This window comes from Carassius auratus, chromosome 47 (genome assembly GCF_003368295.1).
Source record: "Carassius auratus strain Wakin chromosome 47, ASM336829v1, whole genome shotgun sequence".
Taxonomy (NCBI): domain Eukaryota; kingdom Metazoa; phylum Chordata; class Actinopteri; order Cypriniformes; family Cyprinidae; genus Carassius; species Carassius auratus.
Window position 1 is genome coordinate 1,879,133 of NC_039289.1, and position 14,248 is coordinate 1,893,380.

The 14,248-nt window shown below is 32.5% G+C and overlaps 1 protein-coding gene across 4 annotated transcripts in view; it reads right to left on the minus strand.

Moving 5' to 3' along the window:
* LOC113064745 (rho guanine nucleotide exchange factor 18-like) overlaps positions 1 to 14,248 on the minus strand; it is a 39,037-nt gene that overhangs the window by 17,204 nt on the left and 7,585 nt on the right. For 3 of the 4 annotated variants that reach the window (XM_026235645.1, XM_026235648.1, XM_026235644.1), the window contains 7 exons: positions 13,147 to 13,348; positions 5,178 to 5,242; positions 5,052 to 5,088; positions 2,444 to 2,594; positions 1,295 to 1,401; positions 1,019 to 1,159; positions 676 to 926 (listed from right to left, as the gene is read on the minus strand). In XM_026235645.1, coding sequence (XP_026091430.1) covers positions 676 to 926; positions 1,019 to 1,159; positions 1,295 to 1,401; positions 2,444 to 2,594; positions 5,052 to 5,088; positions 5,178 to 5,242; positions 13,147 to 13,348 — 954 coding nt within the window. The remainder of the gene's footprint in view (positions 1 to 675; positions 927 to 1,018; positions 1,160 to 1,294; positions 1,402 to 2,443; positions 2,595 to 5,051; positions 5,089 to 5,177; positions 5,243 to 13,146; positions 13,349 to 14,248) is intronic. The other variant, XM_026235646.1, reaches the window with a different exon arrangement.

Sequence of the window (14,248 nt, forward strand, 5' to 3'; positions counted from 1 at the left end):
AAGCAGGAAGTAAAAGACGGGAAATGCGAAGCAGGAAGTGAAAAACAAGAAATGTGACAGCACATTTGAAGCAGGAATAAAAAGAAGGGAAATGTGAAGCAGGAAGTGCACAACAAGAAATGTGACAATAGGATGTTTGAAGCTGGAAGTATAGGGCAGGAAATGCAACTATAGAATCTCTGAAACAGGAAGCAAAACACATAAAATATGAAAACAGCATGTGCAAAGGGGAAGTCGTGGCCTAATGGTTGCCGCAGCATAAATGTCCGCCCACTGCTCCGGGTCTGTGTTCAAGGTGTGTGTGTATGCACTTTGGATGGGTTAAACGCAGAGCACGAATTCAGAGTATGGGTCACCATACTTGGCTGTATGTCACGTCACTTTCACTGTCAAAGGAGGAAGTAAAACAGGAAATGAAAGGCAAGAGGTATGAACCAGGAAGTATGACAACTAACAGGATGTGTGAAGTAGGATGTGTTATACAGGAAATCTGAAGCAAGAAGTGCAAGACAGGAAATGTGAAGCAGGAATTTCAGGGAAAAAAAACGAGATCAGAAAATATGACAACAGCAGGAAGTGTAAGGCGTTTTTTGATTAAGCATAAACTGGAAATGTGAAGCAGGAAGCAGGAAATGTGAAGCAGGAAGCATAGGGCACTTCTTTTAGGGCACGCACCTGGGATATAAGGATATCTGAGAGTTTATGGATGGCATAGTTGCATTCGCTGCCCGGCTGCAGGGACTCTGCGCGACGCTCCCGGAGACGGGACAGGAAGTGGCTATGCAGCTCCAGCAGGCTGTCCAGCCGGGGAAACAGACAGTCCAGCCTCCTGTCGTCCAGCTGTAGTGCCTCCCGCAGTTCTCGAGCGTAAACACGGAGCATGATCTTGAGCGTCCGCACGTGGTGTATCTCTGTCTGGATGAGCTCTGGAGGAGACAGGAACAGCTTTAGAGAAAATCTGGAAAAAAACACTTTCTTGAAGTTCCCAGTGCAGTGTGTGTAGGTAAACATCACTGACCATATATAACATCCTGTCTCTTCATCATTTCCTTCGAATATTTCTTTAAGAAGTGCTGATCCACAGCCAGACTCCAGGACTCCACCTCGAAGTCTTGTGTGATGGCTTCCAGTTCCCCTCGTACATTGGTGTAATACGCATCTGTGCACAATAATGATAACGCTCTACATATTTACTCAGATCCTCAGTCCAAAGTATTACCCAATGCTTTGCAAAACACTGCATCATACGTTCTGGGGGTTCTCAATGTTTCGGCTTTGAAAATCAAGCCCTCACCTTCAACGATGAGAGGTTCGGGTATCGTGGAAGCGAGAGACACCGTATCGTCAGCGGGGCGCTTTATTCTGAATGCGTCGACTTCATCCATCTCTCCTGTGATAGAGCTGTCAGAGAACATGAGCATGCAAACGCTGCAGTGATTATTTTAGGGAGAATTAAGAGGAACGTTCTCTATTTCTGTTTATTCAGAAGTCTCACACTTCTCCACAACCCTAACTGCAACATGATCAACAGTAATAAAAACACTAAAGCAAAGACAGAAACGTGCGTTACATTTTTGGATAAATTAGTGTAGTTAAGAGTATTGAGAATTAAAGTCAATAAATACAAATAATAAAAACAATAAATAAATGTCTATAAAAAGTATATTTATTAATAAATAAATTATATTAATTTATAAAATAGTGTGCATCATAATTGTTAACTAAAACTAAAACCAACATTTCTAATTTTTGGTTAGTTTACATTGAAACACTAAAAAAACTAAAAATTAAAAACTGTAAATACGTAAAAAGATGATAAAACGAACAACAAAAGTATTAAAACAACTAAAATTAAAGTGAAAACAGAATATATAAAATAGAATGATTAAAAAACTATAATAGTATATTAATGAAAATAAACAGAAATTTAACTTTATAATTTAATCAAATATATATTAAAGAATTAACACATAATAAATTATGTGCATTTATATTATAATAAATATATTAAACTATAAATATAAATAATATAAAATTAATATATTTACAAATAAATATTATAATGCCATGTTAAAATCATGGATGCACAATATATTGACAAGTATATGCATAATGTGTGCATTTTTCCACAATAAAAAATAATAATAATTATTGTTCGTCAAATTACACCTATTATATATTAGGATGACGTTTTATGTCAGTAAACATTAAAATCTTAAGAAGTTATAAAACCAGGTGAAATGTATACATTTATAGTATTTATATAAATTTATACTTTCAGTCTTGGTCATAATATATATTTAAAACAAATAATAATAATACAAATAAAAAAAGGTTTTTCACACTGGTGCATCCCAACATGTAGCAATTCAATATTTTGTCTTGTTTATCGTAGAGCGTGTGTAAACCACAGCATGTCTGACTGAAGGCACACAGGACTCACCTGCTGCTGTTGTTGTGGCTGACTGTAGGGTTGCTGGAGGCGGCTGGCTGGGTGTTGTGTCCTCTGGGTGGTACGGTCATACCTGAAGCACAGCGAGACGTCCGGGACGAGCCATCGACGGGGGTCAGGGCAGAGCAGGGGTCCCTCAGAGCTGCAGAGAAACGAGACGGCTCAGTGCGGTAGCAGTGCCTCAAAAACGAGCGAGGCATCGAGTCGAGGAAGCGGCAGGTGAGTAAGTCACGATGGAGCAGGACTCGAACCCCGAGCCTGCGGGACAGACCCCAGGAGACAGGGACATGAGGGCTCTTCCTCTGAGAAGCACGGACTCTGGGTAAAGCCAGTGCCATGGTGGAAACACTGATGGAGAGAGACGCTGGGCTTTATAAAGTGGAGAAGCCTTGCCTTCTCGCCTCCCTCCCCTCACTGTCCTGTTGAGCCGGAGGATGTTTTGATGAACAGACGAGGGTCTGTGTCTCACCGTCAGATTAGTGTGAGCATATAAACCATTATCATCTCCAGAGAGAACCTGACAGCTAATGAGCAATAATCATTTGTTCTTATTTATATATTTATATTTGTAGAAATATTAATAAATTCAGCTTTATTAGGCTATGCAGCAAATAAAAAAAAAAATTTTTAAATGCTGCATTTAATAAAATTATAAACATACATGTAGTAGTAATAATAATAATAATATGAAAACAAGGCAATAATATAATAATAGCATATTCTTAAATAATGTTTTTATTTTTAGAAATGTCTATAAATATTATATTTTAATATTATTACAAAATCTGAATGAATTTAACTTTATTAGCTGATGCAGTAAAATTAAACACAAAAAACAAAGCAAATTCTGCATCCATATAAAAAATAACAATAAACAAACATAATAATAATAATAATAATAACAATAATAATATATTATGATCTAACATGTTTAATTTACAAAAATCTATTCATATATTTTTTTTATATGAATATAACAAAAATTTTTTAGCCTATACAAACACATAATAAACAAACATTTAGTAGTACTTCAAAATTGAAAAAAAAAAACTATAAAATTTCTAATGAAAAATTAATTTAATCAATTAATAATTTTTTTTTTTTTGAACATGACATAAAAACTACAGGTCTCAAAATTCACGCTATCCGATCTCCGCAGCAATAAAACAATGCGAAATGACCGATCTTCAGCTGTAGCCCCTTCATGCAATTAAAAGAAGATGAGCTTCCAGAAGGCTCTGGGTGAAGCAGGACGTTTCCAGATGTTTTCCGCTGGGAGGTGAAGCATTACAGGCTTCATCCGCACTTCTTAAAGCAATTAGCACCTCGGCCGCGGTCACCGCAGGAGCTGTTTAACAAGACGTCCGGAGCTTCTTCTACTAAGTACTATGGTGAATTGTGTACATGGTGTCCGAGCCACAGCACGAGCAGTAAATCTTGATCAGATTTGTGAGGTAATTAATTGGAGAAGCGTGATTAACCTCTAAAGTGCTTCTCTGAGTGAAGGTGAAAAGGAGAACCTTAATTTGCTCTCAGGGGACTCCCATCAGCCTCCATTAAACAAAACAAGCTCCTCGTGCAGCTGCCAGACTGGACTAAACAGCAGATTAGCAGAGGAAAAACGGAGGGAAATCTTGTTTTTGAGATCATTTACTGAGGCTTATTAACCTGTCACATCTCACTTGTACTTGTATGTACGTTTTGTTTTGTAATACTGTACTGCATACCAGTGTTGTTATTGTAAATCAGAAATACAACTACTTAAAATTATTTTTTTTATTTGACATAAGGCAGAAATAAAACAAAACATAAATGTTAGATGAAAAACTTAAATTAAAATCAATAATGGTATGCTATGCAAACTAATTGAAATAAAATCTTTACGTTGAAAAAGGACAAAAAAAAAAACTAAAAAAAAAAGCTCAATAAAAACTTTAATCAATATTAGAATAGCATAGAAATAAAACTAAAATAACACTATTGCACAACTACAAACAAAGCATTTGAGAAATCCAAGTCAATTTAATAATGAACAGTTAATAATATAAATAACCAATTCAAAAATTATTTACTCGCTTAAAAATAATTCACTGACTCAAAAAGGTAAAAAAAATACAACTTTCACAAATTTTTAAATGATTTATCAATTCAATTTATAGTTAAATTAAGATTTTATAGCCATAAATAATAATACCATATAATAATAATAATAAATTATACAAAATAGCCGTAATATTTGATCAAATTCGATCATTCAATGACTAGGTTTTCTGGATTTATTGATAATATTTAGAGTAAATAATTTTGTTCAAATGCTGTTACAGTACTTTTACAGAATTTCTCATCATTTCTGTTAAAAATAAAATAAATAAATAATACATAACCTGATTTAAAACCACAATATTTACCCCCATAACCTTGTAGAGTTTTCTCAAAAGGGTCTTGACTTTAGCTTAACGACATTCAGTATCATTACTTTTACAAAAAGTCTTTAGCATCAACATGCCATCGTTTCAGTACGATATGATCAAATCCAAACGCTGATTAGATCATCGAATCGTTGATCATCAAATATAACACGAAACTAAAAACTGCTTACCTTGACTGTGTGACGGAGCGGCTGCGTTTGACGTCTTCTGCGCAGAGTGAAAACACAAACACAGTTTATCATTTACACCCTACAGAGAAGATCAACTCTTCTTGATTCAAAGGAACTCAGTCTTACCTTGCTCTTGCTACTGCACTCGGGCAGCAGGTTCTTGCAGCTCTTGTGGACGTTGACGGCACAGTCTGATGTCCAAACACAGGTCAGAGCGGCGGAGAGAGGGACAGGTTAGTGCGTTCATCAAAACCAGATTATCAGACTGCCCCGTGAACTGAATTTACATGTGAGGGGAGGACTTGAAGAACAGGGGCGATCATGTTGTAATGCTGCGGGACAGTTATGTTTCACGACACTTTTCACTGTTCTAAACGCATTAATACAATCAATCTGGTAGGTAGGGCTGGGCGATTAATCGAAAAATAATCAAAACCGAAATTCATAACCTCTAACCGATGTAATTTTCCCATGTCGGTTATTCCGGTTTTTTTAATCCTGTACACTTCCCCCTTAAAAGCAACTAGCGCGTGTGTAGCGACATGACTCTGCCCCATCCAGTCAGTGGCATAAAAGCCAAACACGGAGGTGAACACCGGTTCAACAGATAGTGATGGCGCGCGAGCGGTGAGCCTTGCGTCTTCACTAAACTTTGTCAGTTGTATTTGTTTTATGGTTTGGACATTAAAGCGATTAGACGATCGGATGTGTATTCTTATATCGAGCTCCCATGTTCGCGCAGCTGCATTGTGGCATGAACACTCATATATACAGTAGCTATGAAGATCGCGTGCACAAAGGAGCGCAGAAAGTAGTTGTCAGCGCTGTTCTGTGATTTATCACTAAAGTAGCTTAGAATCTCAAAACGTATTATAGCATGTTTGTGTGCAGCGCACATGAAGCACAAGCGCGTGCACAGAGAGCAGCGGTCGGTGTGTGTTTTAACTGTAGAAAAGGTTGTTCTGAGTCGAAACTACGATACAGAAAACTACATCAGTATATCATCATAAACGCAGCCGTTTTTGTCTTACGTGAACATAAACAGATGAGAAAGAAAACACACATGTGCAGTATTTTTGTTTAAAGAGACAACAGCCTAATAAACGTGCTGCCTGTTATTAATGTTAATCAAAGAACAAAAGAAAATCATTCACTGATCTTGACTGAATATATTTAATAACTTTACTTGATTAATCTTTATTTTATTTATAAAAAGAAAAAAAAAACTATGCAGTGTTTTTAAACTTTTAATTGCAGTTTCTGTACCTGAAATTTAGTTTAGTTGTATTTATTTATGATATTGCTTATTGATTTGTATGGTACTTTCTTATTACTTGTCTTTAACACTTTAATATTTAAAATTTAGATTAATCTAGTTGTTTTTGCTATGGTATTTTTTTTATTTATCACAGGCACAATTCCTCTTGCAATTTTTTGTAGGCTGCTGATTTTTGCTCCTGTTATTCAGCTGCAATAGAATACTTTGTAAAAATGTTTGACATTTAAATGTTAGACTTTATATTGGATTTTTTATCTTATTGGAACCGAAACTAGGAATCAATAAGAATCGGAATTGATAAAATTCAAACGATTCCCAACCCTAGTAAGAAATGTTACGAACATAGATAAAATAACTGCTGATAGTCAATCTGTACAAACCTTGTCAGTGAACTATGAGGGCAAAAAAACTAAACCAAAACAAAATAATCGTTCATTAATCATATTCGAGGTAAAATGTTCAATTAATCGAGGTTTTGATTTTAGGCCATAATCGTCCAGCCCTACTGGTAGGTATTTGTATTTAAAAGCATAATTAGATATACAACAAAGTGTTTTTTCTCCATAAAGTTGATTTCTGCTACAAGACCACCTGATAACGCCAGCAAATAAACTATCTGTGCATGTTTGTTGGGGGTGGAGAGCTTTCAGAAGTGTTCGTAATCCATTAGAAAGATCCCTGCGGGACATTTTCATTTAATTTAGCCACAAACCTAAATAGAGACGCAGCAAAGGGTGTGATCAATGCCTGCTGCTTCACAGACATCACTGACATCAGACTCACTTCACCTTACACAACACAACTTCAAGACACTTTGATCCACAGAAACAGGAAAACTGACAAATATGAAAAGTCAAATCTCAATTTGTTGCTTTTAAGTCCCTGTCTATTGGTTTCGAGGACATTTATGTGAACGCTAGTGTGAATGTTGAATTTCCAGCAGACGTTTTAATTCTTTCTGTACTAGTTCTCCATGCCATCTGTCAAACAAAATGTTCTCCAAAATGAAAATGTCTTTCTATTTCATCCTAACTGCTAGCATAAAGGCATAATGTGTTGCTTGGATAATTATTCATAAGAGGTAAGAAATGTGTAGCTTAACAATTAAGCAGTTTAAATAATTGTTTATTTAGATAACGAAACCACTTTGTATAAACAATGGTATGAATAATAATAAATCTACTACTAAATTGTAAGTTATATTCAAATAATCATAATCAAATACTTGATAAGACTTTCTTAATAATTATTTGCACAGTTGCTATTTTTTATATTACTATTTCCAGAAGAAAACAGTTGTTAACAACAACAACAAAAAAGACTTAATTAAATACGCCATAAGTCTTTTTTGTTAAAGCATCATTTTCATTTAGTGATTGTATCAAAAAACAGAAAAGAGTAAATAAAATATAGAAGTAAAAAATAATTCACTTCTGTTGTCCATATCAGTTTTTGGACATAATTAATATAGGTTAATAACACTAATAATAATAATGGTTCATTGTTATCATATTATATATTCATATTTGACATTAATATTTCACACACACACACACAAAAAAAAAACAGAATAAAAAAAAAAACTTGAAATGTTTTCCATATTAGTTATTAAACAAACATTTAGCTAAAATTTTTAGTTAACAATAATTTCATATTATAATTATTATATTAGAATATGCATGCATTATATTATATATTATGCATGAATAATAATGCATATTACAAAAAAATGATCTATATATATATATATATATATATATATATATATATATATATATAAAATCTCAAAAATAAATGTCAGTTGATCTTTATTCTTTAATAACCATTGTTGTCAAATTATTTCAAAATAATGATATATTTGAATTTATTTTTAAAATGTAGAATAATTAACACTTTTTTTAATGGTTGAGAAACATTAACAATATATTCTATTATACAGCTAGCAGATTACATTTAAATAAGTTCAAATAAACCCTCTGAAATCTATTCAGACCAGCATTTTAGCAATTCAGCAAATCACTTTGATTCTTAATAATAAACGTGTCAACGACTAACATTAAGGAAGTCCAGAGAAAGGCTTTAATCAAAGATCAAGATCAAGTGGACGTCTAATGACTTTCTGAAAAGAGAACAGGAACTCGAGCTCCCTGAGGATCACTCGTAATCCTGTTATCACATCACATGATCCGCTCGCTGGAATGTGAACGTGGCTGTTTTAAGAAGCGGGACGTGTGGTTATTTATCTCACGCTCCGAAAAACACCTAAAAACCAGCTTGGGTCAGCAAACCTGGAGCCGACGGGACGGGTGCACCTGAGGCGCTCAGACACGAGGACACAGACTCACCGAAGTGAGCGACTGCTGCCAAACACAATTAGCAGCATGTGACCGTCCGGCTTAAGAACAGCTCCATCAGGACAGGAGGATCCCAAACACCAGTACTCCTCCAAAAACAGACTTCAACTGCCTACAACAATGCCACAAGGCTCTTGGAGTATTAAATGACATGAATCTTTTACTTCTGAATCACAAAATAACATATTTCAGGTTCAGAACAACACAAGGCCGGATGACCTATTAATAAGATACGATGTAATATTCAACACACTGTCGCATTAAAAAAGAAATGTAATGTTAAATTAGAACTCAAATATCCAAATCTTTGAATTTAAGGCAAGCGTTACGAATACTATTCACTTTTACCAGACAGAATTTTTTTGCCAGATTTCAAAACAAATTTACATAAACATTCATAAATAATGATAATAATAATGTTAATGATTTAAATATGCATGTCTATTAATATAGTATAATCATAATTTAGTAATAATTTAATAATCCAATTCAAACTGTCAATAAGAAATAATTACAACAAACAATCCAACATTTGTAGCTGCACAAAAAAGAATCTGCATTGTAAACAGAAACGTCAATAATAATGTAAATAATAATAATAAATGTGATTATGAATAATAAGTTATAATACAATTATAACTTATTATAAATTAAATATAATAAATGTAAATTATATATATATTATAAATAATAAATATATATAATGCAATTATATATTAATAAAATCTAAATTATTATTTTACATTTAAAAATATATAAAAAGTGGATTTACATTTATGTTTGTGCAATATATAGAACTTTAGAACTGATTAATTATTTTTGCTTTTTGACAATATTTAAATGATCACAATACAAAAGACAGATGTATTGTGATTTTTTAAAGCTATTAATATACATTATTAAAAGAAATTTAGTGATATAAATGTTAAATGAAAATATGGTATGAATTATGTACAATCACTACTGATAAATTATATTTTTAATTAAAAATATATACATTTATTAAGGTTTATTTCTGTTTTTGGACAGTAACAATGCTGATTATACTATAAAAACTGACAGATGTATTGTGGTTATTTTAATTTATTATTATGAATAATAATAATAATAATAATAAACATTACATAGACTGTAATAATGTATTACATTATATACAGTATTTTTAATAGCACAATAAAAAATACATTTATTGTTAAATCGGAACATAAATGTATTTATAAAAAGCAATGAATTCGTATCATTTCATATTCCATCACAATCACACAAAACTAAACACAATGGCCAGCTGACCTCTGAACCAACAACGGAGCAATCTTGAGCTATTTTAACCCAACTGTCATTTAAAAAGTGAAAAAGAGCCACCTGTGGCTGAACATTTACCTGTGTGAAGTTAAAAAGCAGCCGTTTGTAAAGAGTTTGAACGTGTTTTAGCGCCTCTGTGTTTATTAGCGCTGTTAGCAAACACCTGTTACTCTGAACACACTCACCGTTTATGACGCCGTGGACGCGCGTTACGACCTCGTGACCTCAAACATCACTCAAGGTACTATGACAGCCGCACAAAAACACGACACATCACCTGGCAACCTAAAAAAACAGCACTAACCGCGACTGCTGTATGTACATATGAACTGTCCCAGTACTGCGCCGCGCGGCATTCTGGGACAAGACTGGAGCATTCCACACAGGCTGAGTCCCGAATTTAAAGAGACAGGCGCGGTTTTGGAATGTTTGGAGTGGTTTAAAATTTTCAGCGTGAATGTGAGTCAGTAAATACTAAAATATATATTTTTAAAAATACATATATATTCAGTCAGCCATCCATCCATCATTTTATCAATTCACCAAAATATATAAGTATTTTTTATTATTGAATAGAAAAAAATTAGATTTATTTTTTTTCCCCCAGCCTAGTTTTGGATACTATCTATGTATAGCTTGGTCAACATACTGTAGAACTGTATTTAGTGTATGTAGGATTGCACTAGTGTTTCTTTTTCTTTCTTTAATGTATAAATAAAATATTTAGAAATAGTTTATAATAATTAATAATAATAATACTAATATATTATTATATAATAATATATTTATAATATAATAATAATTATTATTATTATAAAACATTTAAAAATAGTTTATTGGTGTGCAGAAGATATTTTTGATCGTTTTATGGATTTTGGAATTTACTTTCTATTTTTTTGTGTTGTAATTTATATATAAAATACAATACACACATATAAAATTTACAATCATTCTATCGATCCACCAATTTAGATAACTGAAAATATAAAAAAATATTGAAAATAAATAAATATAGGATTTTTTTAATGCGTAAACAAACAAATAAATATGTGTTTGATTGATAAATATATCAATAAATATTGATCCAATGTGATCCTTTTGGGATTTACGTAAAAAAAAGAGGAACATTTTCTGTCATAGTGCACATATAAAATGCAAAATATAGCCTTAGTTGCTTGCTATATATGTTATAACAATGGAAATGTGACTAGCCCTGATCTACCCTTTCACCAGAACAAAGTCACCCATAATTTGCAAATTCATCAGAAGTCTGCTGATGGCATATGATGGCGCGTTACAGATCTAGTGTAATTTTTCAATGTCAAACTAGTGTTATGGTTGTGCCGATAAATGATAGTATCGGTGCTGTTTGAATAACTTATGATATGTAAGCTTTATAATTAGTAACTTACAATGTTTCTATTAAAATGTTGCCATGTTAAATACAAATTAAGTAATAAGTCATATTTTACGTATAAAAGTAAAATATTTTGATATTTCATAAACTATTTTATGACATCCATGTGCTACTTCTCTAAAAATATATAATGTGTAGTCGATAGATGACACTAACATAAGGCTGCTTTTAGTAAATAAAGTAAATAATGAAATACATTAGCATGATAATATCGTGTATTGGTGATCCCACTGGCGGATGATAGGACGAGAATATCCCAACACTACTGGTGTTTACTTTCTGTCTCCTGTAATAAACCTGAACGTGAATGATCGTGACTGGTTAAAGAGAGAATCCCTCGTCTGAAGCCTCAAGTCTTAGGAAATACATCAGCATGACTTGTTTAATAAGCAGTGCCACGCAAAGAGTCATACATAATATTGCCCAGTCGCCACCAAATGGCTTTAAATTTACAGCTTGGACTTGATGACTGTGCTTTTGTCACTCTGAATAAACACATGAGTCACTCTTAAAACAAGCAAACTGTCCAGGAGACACCACATATACCAACAATACATACATGTACAGATACAGATATATAGGTGTGTGTGTGCGTGTATTATATATATACAGACAGTTATATGTCTATTATACATTTAATAAATAATTATATTTATATATAAAAATATAAAATTTTATATATATATATATATATATATATATATATATATATATATATATATATATATATATATATATATATATATATATATATATATATATATATATATTTACATTTATTTAAAAACCAAACTTTTTTAACCTTCTTATTTGATAGAGCAGAGTATGAGGGGATTTCCCAAGGCATTAAGGGACTAAATTTACAGCAACACTTTTGTTTCTCCTTTTCTGTAAAGTCTGGCATTGACAAACATTGAATACAAAAAAAAAAAAAACAGTCTTCCTAAAATAGGGAAATAAACAGTCAACAAATAAACTCATGGTTTCTAAATGAGCATCTTCAGGAATTTACTGAAACAACATGTGACTTGTGTGCTGAATTAATGACCCTGGTACGTAGTGATTCTTAAAGGGACAGATCACCAAAAAATTAAATTAAAAAGACATGATGCGAAGCCAAGAATGGTGTCCTATACTTGGAATTTGTGATCTGCATTTCACCCATCCAAGTGCACACACACACAGCAGTGAGTAGTGAACACACACAGTAGTGAACACATTTATAATAGTAGATAGCATTTATTTCAGTGAACAATTTATGCGGCACTTATGTTTTTTTTTTTTTTTTTTTTTTTTTTTTAATTCACACCTTTTATATTTCTTCTTTTTGTTAAACAAAAAATAAAAAACACGGTAAATAAATAAATGTGGAATGCAAAACATATTTTTATAATAAAGGCCATTTCAGTTTTGGGTGTACTGTCCCTTTAAGTTCTCTTGTAAACTCCCTCAGTAGAAACTGTTCAAATCAAACTAGCTCGTCTCTACGCAGAGCTGCACTTCTCCACAGCACAAAGCGGGTTGCAAAACACAGAGGAAGCTCGAGTGTTGCGTCACGTGACAGACTGAGTCAGTGGGTCAAGTGGCTGATTGTTTATCACAGCTCACAATCAAAGGAAACCCCGTGAAAGATGCAATAGCCCCCCTGATAGTGTGAGAAAGCCCGGGGTTGACTGTGACATGCACTATGCGTGGAGCAGCTGCGTCTGCACAGGTGTGTGTTTGTGGTGGTGGGTTACTCACTCAAGCACTGCAGACCATGCTTCCTCTGCAGGGTCTTGCTGCACAGTGAACATGTGGCCCAGGTGGAGAACGAGCCAGGCACGAGCTGGTGGCCGCTCACGCTGCGCCGCCGCACTTTCACACGCTCACGCAACTCTTTCTCTCTGTCCTTGTCTCTCTCTCTGCTTTTCTCTTTCTGCTGCTCTTTCTCTCGAGTCTTACCCTAAAAACAGAGGAATCAAGAGACGTGTAACGTTAGGAAAATACAGAAAAAAAACAACAACTATTATTTCACAAAAAATGTCCAGGTTGTATTTCACCCAAAAGCTAAATAAATAAATAAATAATAATAAATAAAAAAAATGTATCGATATTTTAATTCAACGCGTTATTTTATTTTATATAAAAATTATAAATAAAAATGAAAAATATATTTTTATTAAATAAAAATGGCAAAGTACATACATCACGTTAGTATTTGTTTCTGGTAGTGTAATGTAATTCATGCTAAAATATTCAGTAATATTTCATTAAATTTTAGGAAAGACTGGATAAATTTAAGCATATATATATATATATGTGTGTGTATATATATATATATATATATATATATATATATATATATATATATATATATACATACATATGTATATGTATAGGGTTTTACTTTATTAAAATTTCATGACAATTAAGTCCATTTTCCAACTAATTATCAATACTAACAAGCAATATAAAATAATATGACAATATATTCAATATAAAGTATGAAGTACATTTATCAGTATGCATCATGGTGGTGTTTGTTTCAGTGAATATAATTTTTGCTGAGTTTTAATGTAATTATTTAATTTGTTCAATTTACATTTATATTAAAATATAATTTCATTATAGATAGATAGATTAAAAAAAAATATAATTATTTTATTCTTTACTCTAATTTTACTGAAATATATACTACAGGAAAATCATATAAATATAACCTGGATGATTTTTATTGAGAGACCTCATTTGTAAGTCCTAAAAATATAAACATTTTACAGTATATTAGCTATTTAACCAAAATAGTTAGATATATATATATCAGCTGATCAAGGTTTTTAAATGATTTATTTGATTGATTAAT